Raw genomic sequence first — 16,597 nt, forward strand, 5'->3', positions numbered from 1 at the left:
AGGGTGGGCAGGCCCTGGCACAGGGTGCCCAGAGCAGCTGTGGCTGCCCCTGGATCCTTGGAAGTGTCCCAGGCCAGGCTGGATGGGGCTTGGAGCAGCGTGGGACAGTGACAGGCGGTGGAACGGGATGAGCTCTGAGGCCCCAGATCATTCTGGGATTCTACAAGCCAGCACAAGCCTCATCCCCTTCCATCAGGCTGCTGACAGAGAGGCCCAGGCCGTAGCACACAAGAGCTCCTGGCTGGTCCTGGCACTGCTCAGCAGTTCTGTGCTGTCTCCATTACACGTGTCAGCCCACAGCAATTCCATGAATCTCTTCCAGGCACAGGAACGTGGGGTTTCTTTCCCCCTGCTCTCAGTACCCGCAGTGTATCACACTATAAAAAGCACCTTGCATTTAGTACCCAAGCTGGGCTGGGCGGAAGGACCATGTGCAAACAGGATTTCTCTGCCTTACTTCCTGGCAGGATCTGGGGAGGGTCCGTGGGCGGCTCTGCTCGAGCGTTTGGCTGAATTTAAAAACCAGATCATGCACTGCCCTTGGAAGCTTGGGATACCAGGCAGCTAAAACAGGCTGGCTGAGGAATAAAAACCCTCCACCCCTGACCGTTAAGCACAGGCCACTGGAACATCCTGACTTGCATATCAAGCGTGTGTGACAAGTTACAATATTAGTAATGAGAACGCTAATTATCATGGATGCGTTATTTATTTGTCTGCTCACTCGAAATTTACAGTGGTGGGGGGGAAATCTTTCAACATTTACAAGAAAGCAATTAGGACAGCAAATGGATCATTTCTCTTTAAACCTATGAGAAAATGCTCAGTGCATATTTCCTCTCTAATTTGTCTGCACTCAAGGATCTATTTTTGGAAGTCTCCCTAGACTGTATTGTAGCACCACATGTACTGTAATGGCATTTTAATTAGCCCAGAGAGCTGGAAGATGCACTCTGCATCCGAAAGAGAGGCAGCCTAACAAAATGAGAGCATCCTTCTCTTCCTTTCTCAGAGATTTACAGCAGCTCTCAGGCCGAAATACCAATTATGGCTTCAACTGGAACCGACTGTGACTGCTGTAAAAACCCAGAGCCTCACCCGGCCATTGGAACTCCACGGCAGCAAACCTGGATTTAAGCACTATTTACTCCTACTTTGAAGGTGGATGGTGAAATTAAAAACACTGCAGCCACACAGGGGCAGAACGGGGGACAGGAGGAGGGGAGACAAGTGAAAAAGGGACGGATCTGTTCAAGTTATCAAAACACCCATTTAGATGAAAGTTAATCCAATCCAGTTCATATGGGGTAATTCTTTAATTATTAGGATTATTATAACTAAGTTAATATTGAAGTGAGCCACCTTGCCTTGCCAGTGGGTGACACCATGCATCACCATCAATAGGATGGTCTGGTGTGTGTGTGTGTGTGTGTATATATATATATATACGTATATATATTTTTTATTTGCCTTCATTCTGACTCCTTGCTTTGGATACAGTAGGAAGTAGGTCAGGCTGGTGGCTTCTTCAGTTCCGGAAGAGGCTGGCACATGTGGAATAGCAAACACCCCTCATGCCCCTGACAATCCTGATTGTCCCAGGGACATTCCTGAGTCCAGATGTCAGTGGGGCAGTTCCACCAAAGCCAGGAGCCCATCCCAGCACCCAGCGCCTCACTAGAGAGAACCAGGATGGGGTTCAAACTTTCTTTTCTGTTAGAATCCACACAGATACCTCACAAGAATCTGAAGATAGCCAGGTGCAACATTTACAAGAGCTTGGTGCTGCTCTCTTACCCTGGACCTTGTAAAGATAAATCCAGCAGGTCACAGTTTGGTTAACATCAACGTAAAAGCATAAAAGGAAAAATAAAGAAGTTCAAGGCCAGCCTGGATGGAGCTCTGAGCAAACTGATCCAGTGAGTGGCACCCACACCATGGCAGAGGCTTGGAACTGCATGGTCTTGAATGTCCCTTCCAACCCAAACCCTCCTGGGACTCTAATGCTCAGCAGCTCTTAACACAAAAAGCAACATTTAATTTATTACTAGGAAGTTATCCCAGAAGCCAAAATACCTAAGAAGTGTTTAAACAGGAAGCTGTGGTCCTCAAGGCGCTGACAGACTGATATCCAAATGACAAGACACCACTTCTCAAATGCTAAACCCTGGAAGCATTGTGTTCCACTTCCTATGCCATTATTTTCCTTAATTCTTGCCAGTGGGAGGATAAAGCAACTCCTCCTAAACATGACAATCTTCAGCCTCCTCAGCAGACTCCGATGACTTCATCCACACAAAACTGAGGAGATGTGTCACTTTGGAAATCCACAGGAATAAAATAATCCTTGACATGCAAATGCAAGTGAGCAGAAGCTCAGAGTAATCCATCCCCTCCATCACAGAGGTTAACGCTCCCTGGCATCATTACAGCAAGAAGCAGGAGCTGCCCATTCCAGGAGATTTGCTCCCCTTCCACTTCAGGCAAGGAAAGCCAGAACCCCCCACAGCCAGCCTTCCCACTGGCCCCCAACAAAGAATGCAGGGAAGGAAAAATAAAACATTTTAAATGAAGAGAATGTATGCAACATTTTTTATGCCTATTTTTTCTTCCAAGTAAAAAAACAACCCACATATTTAATGCTGGTTTTCATTCCATTTTACTGTAGCTGGTTTCGAAATCAGCTCATTTGGTCCGTAGGAAGTAACTACGGAAATCCAGGTAAAATTATGGCTAAGCTCAAGCACACACCTGAAGCACCAACATCCAGATCACCTGCGGCACCTTGCACACCGAGGACCGCTCAGGAGGGATGGGAACCCAAGGAACGCACCTGCTCCCACCCAGCAGCCCACACGCACCTGGCAAACAGCCTCCCGCAGAGCTGCGGGGGCCCCTGGAGCAGAGCAGTGTCCTGACCATTCCCAAAGGGCAGGAGCTGCACTCCAGCCCCTGGCTGTCCTGCTGCCCGGCAGCCCCAGCCGTTTGGGCAGGAAAGGCTGAGCTCTGGTTTCCCCCTGCAGGCACCGCCCCCGGAGTGACATTCCCAGGCATGGGGCTGTGTCCCAGAGCCAGCTCTATTTCAGGCTCTCTCCTGTGGGTGACAGGAGGCCTCTGCTGGTGGCCACCCAACGCCTCCCCCTGCCCAGTGCACAGCAAACCACAACACACAGCTCAGGGCTCCCAGGGCACCGCCAGACTCAGGGAGGGATCTGCAGGATCCGTGTCCCAAAGTTCCATCAGTCCCAGGTGAGGTGCTGCCTGCAGGATCAGCCTGGCACTTTGCACAGCATGTCCCCCTTATCCCAGACTTGTCCCATACAGAGCCACCAGAATCAGGAAAAACCAGAGCCACCAGGCAGCAGGAAAAACATCTCTGTCTACCTGTTCCTGACATAATTTCCTTATCACAAGAGCTGGAGCCCCTCTGCTCAGAAGCCAGGCTGGAAGAGCTGAGGAAGAAAAGAGAAGGCTCCAGGGAGAGCTCAGAGCCCCTTCCAGGGCCTAAAGGGGCTCCAGGAGAGCTGGAGAGAGACTTGGGACAAGGCATGGAGGGACAGGACACAGGGAATGGCTTCCCACTGCCAGAGGGCAGGGATGGATGGGATATTGGGAGGGAATTGTTCCCTGGCAGGGTGGGGAGGACTTGGCACAGGGTGCCCAGAGCAGCTGTGGATGTCCGTGGTTCCCTGGCAGTGTCCCAGGCCAGGTTGGAGACTGGGGCTTGAGCAGCCTGGGACAGTGCAAGGTGTCCCTGCCCATGGCAGGGGGTGGGACTGGATGAGCTTTAAGGTCCCTTTTCTTCCACACCCCTCTGGGATTCTGTGATTCCATAACACCTGCCATTCTCCAGCAGCTTTAGACTGTCTGTATATATCATCTTCATGTCAATTATGTACAGATTTCTAAAATTTGGACTTCAGATATTTTTAAATCATGGATTAAAAAAAAAAACAGACTCCCATTTCAAAGCATCTAAAAGTAGATTCCACTTTCACAGACTTGGTGGAACAGCAATTTTCCCACTTGCAACGAAGGAGCCCAGACTCCGCTGTTCATGACTATAAATATATTCATAGATATTTTCCCTGGCACAAAGCACTTCAATTTTAAAGGCAAGAGAATCATCAGCTCTTCTGGAGAGCTTCATCCTTTTGCTGCTTTGATTCTGTCAGTGAGCACACGCTCCTGGCAGGAGTGGAGGAGGGCACAATCTGCCACCATCTGCAGGGTGCAATCCATCTGAAAAGGTGACTGTCCTCAAGAAATTAGCATAGTCCAAGCATTTAACTTCACTCTGGAATATTATGTTCAACCAACAGGCTCTTTCCAGAGCCATTCTGCAAAATGTTCCTGTTCCCCGTGTGGTGCTGGGATCTTTTGGTTTTAAGTTGTAATGCAGCCTTTTAACAAAAGTGGATAAAATTTTCCATCCTTCTTGGGAGGCAGACAGGATAAAGGCAGGATTCCACCCTCCCAGTTAAATGTTTCTCCAGGAGTTCAGCGTTATCAAAGTGAGGTGTTTAATCTGCTGAGACAGGTCCTGTGAACTTCAGCACAGTAAAAAAAGCCAACTCCCCAGGACTCCCTCAGCATTCAGCAGGAGAGGTGCTGCTGGCACCCAGCCACTCCCCAATCACCCACTATTCAGAACACACTCTCCCGCTGGAGAGCCACAAATCCACAGACAGAATGCCCCTTTGATCCAAATGTTCCAGCAGGTTCTTCGAAACTGATTGCTGATACAAGAATGAAGCAAGGGAAGGGGGGGGTGGGGAAAGCACCTTGAAATTATCTGCAATTGTCAGCAGCGGGAGAGAGGCGAAGCACATTTTCCAGGCAGGAGAGAAGGTTCAGTAGCCTGCTTAATTTTCCCTTCTTTCTGGATGAATAAACTGTCAGGAAGAAATCCAGCTGAAAGATAGCCTGGCTCTTCCACAGCTTCAGATGAGGCTCCAGCTCCTGCCCACACGCTCACAGGACATGATGTTCAAGCTAATGAGATGCCATGGGAAGAAAAGGCTTCCCTCCTTCCAGGAGGGAACAAACTGTATGTGATGGGAAGCAAAGTGCATGGATTGCCTTTCAGCCCCATGCTTGGCTAGCACATGAACAAAATAAGGCTGTTCCACACAAGTGATGATTCTGGAGAGGCTTTGGATGGCTCTCAGGAAAAGGCTCTTCCCCCGGAGGGTGCTGCCCAGGCTCCCCAGGGAATGGGCATGACCCTGAGGCTGCCAGAGCTCCAGGATTGTTTGAACACCACTCCCAGGGATGCCCAGGCTGGGACTGTTGGTGTCTGTGGAGCTGGACTTGTGATCCTTGTGGGTCCCTTCCAGCTCTGGAGATTCCATGAACTATTTCAAATGTAGGCTGCATCCAAAGGTTCTGATCCGTTCCAGTGAAGAAAAGGGACATGAGGACACTTATTCAGCAACCCACTACACTCATGCTAACTCAGGAAAAATTCCTGGATGCAGCAGAGACTGCTGCAGGGAGAACTGAGGCAAAGGAAACTGAGGCTTGAAGCCCTCCCTGGACACTGCTGGCAACGGGAACCATCCAGGATTTCAGGACCAAGCAGACGCCTTCTGGCCTTGGGAGCTGCCTGAGCACATGGCAGAATTGGAAAGAGCAGAGGGAAAAGGGGGAGGGGATTTTTCATTGAGGAAAATAAATACGGAGACACAGAAACAGGATGGTCAGCAAACAGATCAGGCCTTGGGTTTGATGGAGCAGTGGCTGTCAAGCTCCAAAGGCTTTCAGCCCCAACCTTTCCCAGCGCTCCATCACCCCTTCTGCTACACCCACCATCTTTCAGGATGGTAAACTCATCTTCACATACAATATCACATCCAAGCCTGTAACAGCATAAAATCTGTGGCTCATCAGGGAAAAATCCTTTTGGTCCAACGTTTTAAGGACCACAGACCAGCTGACCATGCTTACGAGCAGCCCGAACTGCAAGTCACCCCATGCCTGCTGGAGACAACGATGACATGTTTGAGTGCCACCCTCACTCTCAAAAAGGGAGGAGGACAAGTTTTCTCCTTGCTTTGCTCAGATTTCAAGCAGATGCACATAAAAATTGAGTAAGTTTGTGCACAAAGTTTGGATCAAAAATTACTGGCGCCCAGAAATCAAAATCCTGTCCCAACAAGCTAATTCAGGGTGCTCAAAACAAAACTGGAGACAGTGCTTGGTCAAAATCAAAATCATCAGTTCAACAATCCTGGAGGTACACAAACAAACAGCAATTAAACTGATAATACAGTTAAAACCAGTCATTACCAGAGCGACCATAATCCAAACTTCACCATTGGCTCTTCACCCTCAAAAGGAACAAACCCCCCAAAAGTTCCAAGCACCAAGGGTGACTTTTAACTAAAGACAAGAACGTGGAGTCATTCATGCAAAAGACTGTTTTACTGCAAAATACACAAAGTATTTCTGTGGGAATTACTGCCCTTAAACTAGAGCCATGAAGAAGCTGGACACTTTCTACAGAGAACTCTGGATGGAGACCACCAAATCCCAACCCAGAGGACAGCTCCCAGCACCCACCCTCAGCACCTCCTTTGACTCATACTGATGATGGAAAGCAGCAGAAAGCTCCAAGAGAGGAAAATCTCACCACTGCCACCAGAAAGGCACAATCCACAACTCCCTCGTGCTCAAAAATTCCCTTTATTCTGGTTCTATGGCACATAAGGGGTTCACACACACTGAAATGCTCCTGCAATGCATAATGGGTTTTCCTTGCCACAATGGATCATTATTCCATGGTGATCTAATCTAGTAATAGTAGATAATACCAGTAATATGGATTTGCTTTAGTAAAAGCATTTTAAATTGCATTAAACACAGTAACATGAGAATGGCACGTTTTGAAAATGGATATTTCTAATTCCTGGTGTGTAGAGGAGCAATTCCTGTTTCCAAGCCAAGGAGAAGCAAGTCTGTCTTAACACAAGGCCAACCCAAAATCATGGAAAATCATTGCAGAAAAGGTGGAAAGGCCCTCCAAGTCCACTGAGTCCAACCATCAACTCAGCACCACTGCTAAACCTCGTCCCCAAGAGCAGCCTCAACACTGGACTTTATGGTCAAAATAATGTGACAAAGAGAAGAAAATAAACCAAAAAGCATTTTAATGAGTATTGTTGTCTGTTCCTTTAGGGCATAGAACTTTTACCCCCAAGGTGCAGCCTTCACAGGGGGCTGAACAGCACCAAACCACCTCATGAGCTGCACTTCCCTAAGCGGATTGCTCCAGGTCTGTCTGGAGACAGCCTTCAGAGGGAATCAGGAATCTCAGGAGCTGCAACACCCAGGGGACCTCTGAGTCCCTGAGGATCCCTCTGAGTGAACAATCAGCATGATGAAATACTTTTTGTGTGTTACAAAAGGAAATACACGTTCTAAAAAGTACTCAGCAGAGGTCTCCAGATGTAATTGTGAGTAGGTGGTTTGGGCTGGGAGGGACATGAAAGCTCATCCAGTTCCAACCTCCCTGCCATGGGCAGGGACACCTTCCACCAGCCCTGGTTGCTCCAGTTCATTTGAACGGATTTCTGTGTCATTATGTTGGGTTTTGCTTCAGCATTGCAAGTAGAAAAGTGTAAATTAAGATACTTGGGTTTACTACTTAAGTTACTCCTCAAGGCACCATTTACTCAGAAGTAGTCAGGCAAAAAAGGGATGATTTTGGGTTTTGTTTTCAGGGCTTTTTTTCTTAATCTGAAGTGATTTCTCTCCCATTTCTCGCCTTAAAGCCATGCCTTCTGTAGCCTTCTGTGTGCCCCAACCAAAATTCAGCTGGCACCTCCCAGAAATCCATCAGAATTCCTTTAAAGCTTCTGCAGCCAAGAGGTCCCTGCTTAGCATGGGAGGGGAAAAACATTGAAAATATGGTCAGCAAACAGGAGAGCGGGCTCCACATAATAAACCCGAATGTGCTGGACCTGGAGAAAAGGAGGCTCAGTTTTCTCATTCCCTAGAACCAGTGCACATTGTGAGCCTGAACATATTATCCTACCTGGATGTTGTTTAAAATAAGAAACCATAGTGACTACAAATTTGCTAAATAGCAAATACCTCCATTAGTTTTGGCTGCATCTTCCAGTGTTTTACACCAACAGCTACTTCTGGGTTGCCTTCCTGCAACCACTGATGGAGAATCCATCCCCTGCCTTTTGCTGGCCGGAGGCACTGCAGTGCTGACATTCCCATCAAGCCAGCAGTGCTAATCAATGGCCTCCCAAAAAAAATCAATCCTGGCCCACATTCCAATCCTCCCCAACACCCAGCCAGCAGGAATTGTTCATCCTTTGTGCACCACGAGCAAAGGAGCAGCTGAAAACACTTGACATTTGTCAATGCAGATAAGATTCCCTCAGCGCTGGGTATGGCTGTTCACTCCTGCTGTTGGAAATGCATCGAGGCAGAGCTGGTCCCAGCATTGCTGCAGCTCTGTACAAGGACTCATTCAATCCAAAGCCTTTTAAAGAGCCAGCGAACATCCTGAAAGGAACCCACAAGGACCACAGATAGGCCAGTCTCTCTGGCCCTGCAGAGAGACCCCAACAATCCCACCTGTGCATCCCTGAGAGCATTGTTCAAATGCTCCTGGAGCTCTGGCAGCCTGGGGCTGTGCCCCTTCCCTGGGGAGCCTGGGCAGTGCCCAGCACTCTCGGGGGGAAGAACCTTTTCCTGATATCCAACCTCACCCTGTGGTTTGATCCCTCTCTGCTGCATGTTAAGAAGCCACCGAGTAACACAAATAAATCCTCACTGCTTTCCCTCAAACTCCTCCTTGATACCCAAGGCATGTCCTTGGACAGGTTTTTTTTGAACATCTTGTTCTCAAGCCACAGTTTAAAATTCACTGTACCCCTGCATCGCTGCCATCCTCTACTCCTGTCTCTAGCATACATGAGGTTTGACCTTTTCAGATTTACATTTACAGCGTTCACAATCCTTGTGAGCTTTGCTACAGACAGGGAAAAAATCGAGTTGAGAGGAATTTCTGGAATGGTGACTGGGCTGCTGATGTTTCCTAAGGCAAAACACACACTGTTTCTATTCCAGCTTCCTAATACCCTGGTAAACAAGAGAAAATTGATTGACAAAGGAACCCTAACTAGCTGGAATCCTCTAAAAGATGGAAAACAGACTTCCAGGGCTGCCCACACAAGTGAAGAAGCTTCGGCAGTCACTGTTCAAGGGTAGCACAAACAATGCTCCAAATGAAGAATGCAGCAGGAAAAAAAATGCAGCCCAGCAGCTGGATTTCCAACTGAAGGAAGGAAATCCAGGCACTTCCAAAAGTGTCCCACCACATATCCAGCCTCACGCTTCTGCCTTTCCTTTGTGCTGCACATGCCGTGCTCGTTTTCCTGGTATCCTTGATTTATGTGCATCCCTTCCACCCAGCTGTCTCAGCAGCACACAGAGGCTCAGTGTGTTCCCAGGCTGTGGGAACCCCAGCCTGGAGCAGATTTTCCTCTCCCATTCAGCCCCCAGAGGGAGGCAGGCACGCTTTTCCTAACACATCTACCACTTAACAACACACACCCAAAGCCCAAAGCTCTGGATTTTAACAAGGCTTGGAGTGACAGGACACAGGGAATGGCTTCCCACTGCCAGAGGACAGGGATGGATGGGATATTGGGAAGGAATTGTTCCCTGGCAGGGTGGGCAGGCCCTGGCACAGGGTGCCCAGACCAGCTGTGGCTGCCCCTGGATCCCTGGAAGTGCCCAAGGCCAGGCTGGACACTGGGGCTTGGAGCAGCCTGGGACAGTGGAAGGCGGTGGACCTGGATGAGTTTTAAGGTCCCTCCCAACCAAAACCATTCCATGATTCTGTGATTTGCCAGCACTCCCATCCTATGCAACCATATGAGAGCAGAAACAGGCTCTTGGATAAGGATGACCAGCTCTGGATAACAATGATCCTCCTCAGACATTTGTATTCCTTGGTCGTGAAGGTACCACAAACTTTGGCTTCCTCAGCCCTAAATGCCCTCCAGTGCTAGAGAACACCCGTGCCCAAATTGCCCCTTCTGATGTGTCTCATTTTTAACATGGAAAATAATGGGCACAAAGAGGAAAGGCTGAGTTCAAGGAATGGCAGCATTCCCCAAGCCACTTTTCCAGACCTCCTACTCCACACCTGCCATCCTGCCAGTCACTGGGCTCCTACCAAATCATGGAATCAATAAAGCTGGAAAAAACCTCTAAGACCAAGGCCAACCACTCCCCTTACACTGCCAACTCCACCACTAAACCACGTCCTCAAGTGCCGCATGCACAGTCTGGAATAGCTTTGCCTCAAAACAAATTCATCTGCCATTTATAATGAATGGGTGAGATCCAAAATACTTTATATTTAATCACCTTTTGATATTTCCAGCACAATACACCAATGTGCTTGTACAACACTGTTACAGATGAGAAGCATCTGCCTTTGCTTTCAGCAATTTCAATTTTATTTCCTAGAATACTCCTGCTACGCACACTGCATCTGCCTTGTCCACCATCAATAAAATCCATTGATCAGTGTCAGCCACCAAAACCCAGCAGAAAGGTAAAGAGAGGATAAGGAACTGAGCGCTGACTGCAAAGGAGGCAGCTCCTGGGGCAGAGGACATGGAATTACTGTGAGAAGGGAGACAGGCAGCACAAACTTTAGGAAAGGTGAAAAAAATAGGAAAATAGGACACAGCTGGTTAAAACACCACCTTGTAGTTCTACCTGGGGGTAAGAGCTGGGTTTCAGCTTTGCTTGGGAAACTCTGCCTGGGAAAGGGAGACTTCACAGTACCCAGAGGCTTTTGAACAAAGCAGCCAAAGAAGTGAAAGCCATCAGCAGAGCTTTGTCCCACTTGCCAGAGGGGGGATCACCCAGGGACCAGCCGCTCCTACTCTCCCCTGCCCTTCCAAAAACCAGGCAGCAGAACAGGGCATGGGGGTTTCTCCAGCAGTTTGCGATATGCTGTGCACACAGTTCTCTCAGTCCGAGTGCCATGTCCTGAAAAAACACAGCAGGAAGCAGAAGCAGCACCTTGAAGTCTTGAAAGGATGGCTGATTTTTTCACCCCAAAAAATTAAAAACTGTAGTGTGTCAAGAAGAGAACAAACTATCAGCAGGCTGCCAGGTCATTGTACTGCTTCTTAAATTGTGATTACCTCCACAAATTCCATCATCGGGGGCCAAGTGGAGCTCCAAAGAGATGTGAGGGATTAGAGATTAGTTCAGACAGTTTGAATTATTTCCTCCATGTTTGGAAAGAGACGTAGAAGAGAGGGGAGTTTGAGGGGGCTGTTTTGAGTTTCTTTGGTGACCTTCAACCTGGCCTCTCCCTGACTCACTTCATTTCTACTCAAGCAAACCCTGGCTATTCATGGGTAGGATGGGCTTCGCAGGACGTGAAGCTGTGACCGTGCAGGCAGTTCCATGGCCACAAGTGCTGGAGATGCCAGCCCTGCACTGTGCCTCAGCCAACGGGGGAAGGGCAGAGCAAAAAGGCTCCAGGATGGGGGCACAGAAATGAAGGTTTTCAGAACAGGCCCCAGACCATGCCCCCCAAGTGCCACATCCATACACTTTCTCATTTCCAGGCATGGTGACTCCATCACTGCCCTGGGAAACCTGGTCCAATGCCTGATCACCCTTTCAGGGAAGAAATTTCTCCTAATATCCAATATCCTAAACCTCCCCTGACCCAGCCTGAGGCCGTTCCCTCTCCTCCTGTCCCTGTTCCCTGGAGCACAGCCCGACCCCCCAGCTGTCCCCTCCTGTCAGGAGCTGTTCAGAGCCACAAGGTCCCCCTGAGCCTTCTTTCCTCCAGGCTGAGCCCCTTCCCAGCTCCCGCAGCACCTCCTGAGGCTCCAGCCCCTTCCCCAGCTCTGTTCCCTGCCCTGGACACACTCCAGCCCCTCAGTGTCCCTCTCGTCACAAGGGGTTCAGAAGTGACACCAGGATTCCAGCGTGGAATCTTGGATTCCAGCTCCCACCTGGGGCAGCACCTTAGGCCAGGTTCCTTAAACACATATCAAAAACCATGAACAAAACCACCTGAGGCAAAGCTGGTTTTACTCTGTGGACACCATTAGAAACACAAGCTGGTGGGTTTTATTCTGCACACACAAAATCATCATTGCTCATCAGAAGTAGATGCTCTGTATAAAAACCACCACAAAGGACTTTGAAGGTGCAGTTTGGAAACACAAAGATCCAAGGGGCTCTTGTTTACCCACAGTTTAGGGATCTTCCCTCTTAAAGAGACACAGCACCAGTGTGGAGCTGGTGTTTCAGCCCCTGCCATGGGCAGGGACACCTCCCACTGTCCCAGGCTGCTCCAAGCCCCAATGTCCAACCCTACCTTGGGAAGTTCCAGGGATCCAGGGGCAGCCACAGCTGCTCTGGGCACCCTGTGCCAGGGCCTGCCCACCCTCCCAGGGAAGGATTTCTCTCCAGTACCTTATCAAAACCTGCAGCTTAAGGTCAATCCCCCTCATCCCTTCACTCCATGGCTTTGTGAAAAGCCCCTCTCCAGTTTTCTTGTCAGAAGCCTTCCCTTCCCCATCTTGCTCCTATATCTCATTTCTGCCTCTGAGATAACTTTTTGATTGAAACCAACTGTGCCTGCAGACCAGCAAATAAGATTAATTAAAAGAAAATAATAATAAACAATCCCCCTCTTCATAATCTAATACAATCTAATACAAATTAAAACCCATATTTTGAAGTACCAGGAACAAGTCAGTCAAAGCTGACTTTATATTTCCAAAGCACAGAGAGCCTTTGCACAGATTCTCAAAAATAAACCATTTTCATTTCAAGTCAAAATCCCAGCTGGAAATTCTAGTCATACATACCTTATCCAGAGTTCAAGGAGCATTTGAGAAACACCCTCAGGCACAGGGTGGGATTGTTGGGTGTCCTGTGCAGGGCCAGGAGCTGGACTGGATGACCCTTGTGGCTTCTTCCAACTCAGGATATCCTGAGATTTTATCATTCAATTTTTCACCAGTTTTTGTCTATCTAATCCCTGGGAAGAGCAAGGAGTCAGGCTCCAGCCTGCCCACCAAGAGCACTCCAGCAGCTCTGCTGCCAAAGGGTAAAAGCATCTTCTTGAAGCATCTGCAGTACTCAAATAAAAGGGAACATCACTCACTAAACCAGCATAAAACAGAAGGTTCTGGCCTATGGATTCTGTTTTAATATGAACAGGTTGGAGCTTACAAGTAGCACTTAGAAGAGTGAAAGAATAATGAAAAACCCAACACGAAGACTTCTTTGTTGTGAAGAGCTTAAAAAAGTTGAGGGGCAAATCAAGGACCCAAAAAACGGTGGAAAAAAGCAGAAACGTCCCCAGAAAACTTCCAAGTGTAGCCCTAAGTTTGAGAATGACAGCATCCCGGAGTATTTAACAATTTCCACTTAAGCTAATAGAAAGACTGAACTTTAATTTCCATTGAATTACTGCCAAAAGCTTTCCTTTAGCTGAGGATGGAAAAAGCATTCTCCCTCCTGCCTTTTCAGCTTGTTTAGGACACACAGCAAGGAAACGAGATTTTCACAGGGGCACAGAGTGACGGGACACAGGGGAACAGCCTTAAGCTGGAGGGGGGCAGGGTCAGATGGGATATTGGGAAGGAATTGTTCCCTGTGAGGGTGGGCAGCATTGGCACAGAGTGCCCAGAGCAGCTGTGGCTGCCCCTGGATCCCTGGCAGTGCCCAAGGTTGGACACTGGGGCTTGGAGCAGCCTGGGACAGTGGAAGGTATCCCTGCCTTTTTGTGCAGGCTGCCCTCTCCCTCACTCCTGAGCCTTAAGCGCAGCCATCCCCAATTTCAAAATGCAGCTGTTCATAAATCAAAGGTCAGCAGGGTCTTCACAACAATCCATTCCCTGCAGCTGTGACTGCTGAGCTCTGGTAACTTCTGGGCAAGGGAGCAGCAGCACCAGTCTGGGCAGGTGCCCAGCTCTCCTTAGGCTTAGACTGTACTCCTGAGCCTTGGGTAGCCTGGAAAGCAGCATTAGGTGGCCATGGATCCATGAGAACACTGGGGCATTAAGCAGCCACTTGTCCTGCCTGACAAGGTGAGTCAGAGGATGCTAGAAATCCACTGAGGTGCTTCCTAAAGCAACCAGAACTTGTTAAAAATCCACAAACCCAAGTGGAACTTCTGCCCTAGGGATCCACCAGACTCCAGAGGGCTTTCCTATCCTGTCTCCCACCCCAGACTGGCTGAGGAAGGGCAGCTCCCTGAGGGGCTCCTAAACACCTCTGACACACCTTTAAACAGGGACAAGGATCAGTACAAAGTTCCAAACAGAGAAAAGACCTGTTTGATAGAACCATAAAATCAACACAAGCCCTCTGTGATCACTGAATCCAACTGTTCCCTCACCATTGTCAAGGCCACCATTAAATCACACCCCCAGGTGCCACATCCACTTGTCTTTCAAATCCCTCCCAGGCATGGGGACTCCACCACTGCCCTGTGGACAGCCTGTGCCAGGAACTGCCTCCAAGGAGTAAAACCAGCTAGGAACAAGATCCCCAAGTGTGGAGAATGAGGCAGGCAAGCCTGTGAGTGTTCATTTCCATGGGGAAACTCTGAGGTTGTCCAAAACCTGCCAAAATTAACGATCAGAGAGTCCAGAGCAGGAAAAGATGGGCGGAGGGGAAAAACCCTGCATGCTCTCTAGTGTTTTATCAACATTTATTGATTTATTTTAAAAGCTGGGTGGAACATGGGGAATTAATAGACCACCATACGCCCATGTGCTGCATCTGCTACAGCGATTTATTCTTATAGTTCTTTTATTACCTTCTTTGGGAAGTGAATGAGAGAAGGATCAGCATCCTGACACTTGGAAATTAGCTCGTTTTCACAACTGTCAGCAGGAAAGCAGGAATTAATCCTCTAATTTCAGCCTGAAAAATAGTGAGAGCAAGCCAAACGAAGAAAATAAAATATTTTTTTTTTCTGTGTTTGTAAGAGGAGGGGAAAAAAGTGCTTGGAAGAGCAGTGGCCTTATTATGCTGGCAAGGCTACAGCCCATGAGATCAATGTTTTGATGAGCACAAGGACTTGTGCCAGAGGGGGACGGGAAGCAGAAGAAGAGACTTCAATGGGCTGAAAGCACAGAGAGAGGAAGAGGCAGGGAAGTGGTTTGGGAATGAACTGGGTCAGGGGTGCATTTAGGACACGGGAGAGCAGGGAATGCCTGGACAGGGACATGGGAGCGGGGCAGGACCTCAGCTACCAGCCTTGAAGGCTGGGAGGGAAGAGGAGAAGAGGCAACGTGGTCACACTCACCGACAAGTGAAAGAGGATACTTAGAAGTGGAAAAGAAAGGAGAAGGATTTCCAGTGGACTTTGCACACCACAAGAGAAGCACCATCTGCTCAAGGCAGCCCTCACCAGGCGGACTCAAAGGGACCTCACAAAACCTCAGCCAGCTCCCAGGAACAGCTCTGTATCCAGCCTGGAGACCTCTCTAAGGTACCAGAGATTTGAAGAGAAGAGCAGATAAGACTCTTGTGGGTTTGGCTGTTTTTTGGGGTTTTCAGCACCTCTCCAAAAGCCTTCCTGCACAGAAGCAGCAGCATCAAGTCATGTCCCTCCCCAGGGCTTTGTTTGCCAATGGATTTATTTCTGGGCTTGAATCCCCCTGGAGCTAGGAGCTGCATTTTGGTGCTGCCTTTGCCTGGCTCGTGATCCCATGGCAGTCACAGTTTCTAGGTCAAAAAGAGGATTCTGTAACAATCACAGAATTTATTGAGTTGGAAGACACCCGCAGGGATCATCCAGTCCAGCACCTGGCCCTGCACAGGACAACCCCAAGAATCCCACTCTGTGCCAGAGAGCGTTGTCAAAACACTCCTGGAGAAATTTTAATTCAATTGAATTTCTTATTAAGAAAAAACAAGAAACTGAAACCCACAAGCAACGAAATACAAAGATAAACCCGCATCCCTTCACACAAAAACACTCATCGCACCAACTCTGGGCAGAAGCCCTGTGCTTCCACACGAGACCTCACGGATCAGCGTCTCGAAGACAAGCCCAAATCCGTGCACTCCAAGATGAATTTCTACACCCAGCATCCAGCGGGAGAGGGCTGGAAGGGAAGGAACAGCAAGTCCCCACCTCTCCCTTAAAGCACGGGCTCTGTCCCCGAGCTGAGCCCGGCCTGCCGGAGAGGAGCCGCTGGAAGCAGCGCTGCCCCGGCCTGGTCTTCCAAGCTGCGAACAAAGGCGCTCTTAAATGTGGTTTGATTGACGCAAATCAGGAGCTGAGCGGGTGATTCATCGCTGTAAGAGCACAAAACCAGCACGGGGCGAACTCGCCGATGTGCTCCGACACTCAGCGCTGCGGGGCCGCGCTCAAACCAGGCCCCTCAGGGAAGGGAGGGGTTATTCCCCCTCTTCCTCCCCTCCCACCAAAGACATTCTGGATTTTCCCAGGTTCTAATAAATCTTCGGACACGAATGTGTGGTTAGCAGCTCGCTGTACCTCCCCACAGCTCGACAGAGAAGATTATCTGTCAAATACAGTAAAGGCATAATCCCGGTGGAG

General features: G+C 48.9%; 1 protein-coding gene across 12 annotated transcripts in view; it reads right to left on the reverse strand.

The window, feature by feature from the left end:
- HDAC4 (histone deacetylase 4) overlaps nucleotides 1-16,597 on the reverse strand; it is a 170,913-nt gene that overhangs the window by 104,070 nt on the left and 50,246 nt on the right. For 2 of the 12 annotated variants that reach the window (XM_041400233.1, XM_041400230.1), the window contains exon 1: nucleotides 2,862-3,021. The exons of 6 other annotated variants lie outside the window; for them this stretch is intronic. In XM_041400233.1, the coding sequence (XP_041256167.1) occupies nucleotides 2,862-2,922 (61 nt within the window). In that variant the 5' untranslated portion in view covers nucleotides 2,923-3,021. Of the gene's footprint in view, nucleotides 1-2,861; nucleotides 3,022-16,597 lie in introns of those variants that run through there. 4 more of the 12 variants (XM_041400229.1, XM_041400232.1, XM_041400228.1 and 1 more) reach the window with 4 other exon arrangements.

This window comes from Onychostruthus taczanowskii, unplaced genomic scaffold, assembly GCF_017590055.1.
Source record: "Onychostruthus taczanowskii isolate IOZ18803 unplaced genomic scaffold, ASM1759005v1 scaffold176, whole genome shotgun sequence".
NCBI lineage: Eukaryota > Metazoa > Chordata > Aves > Passeriformes > Passeridae > Onychostruthus > Onychostruthus taczanowskii.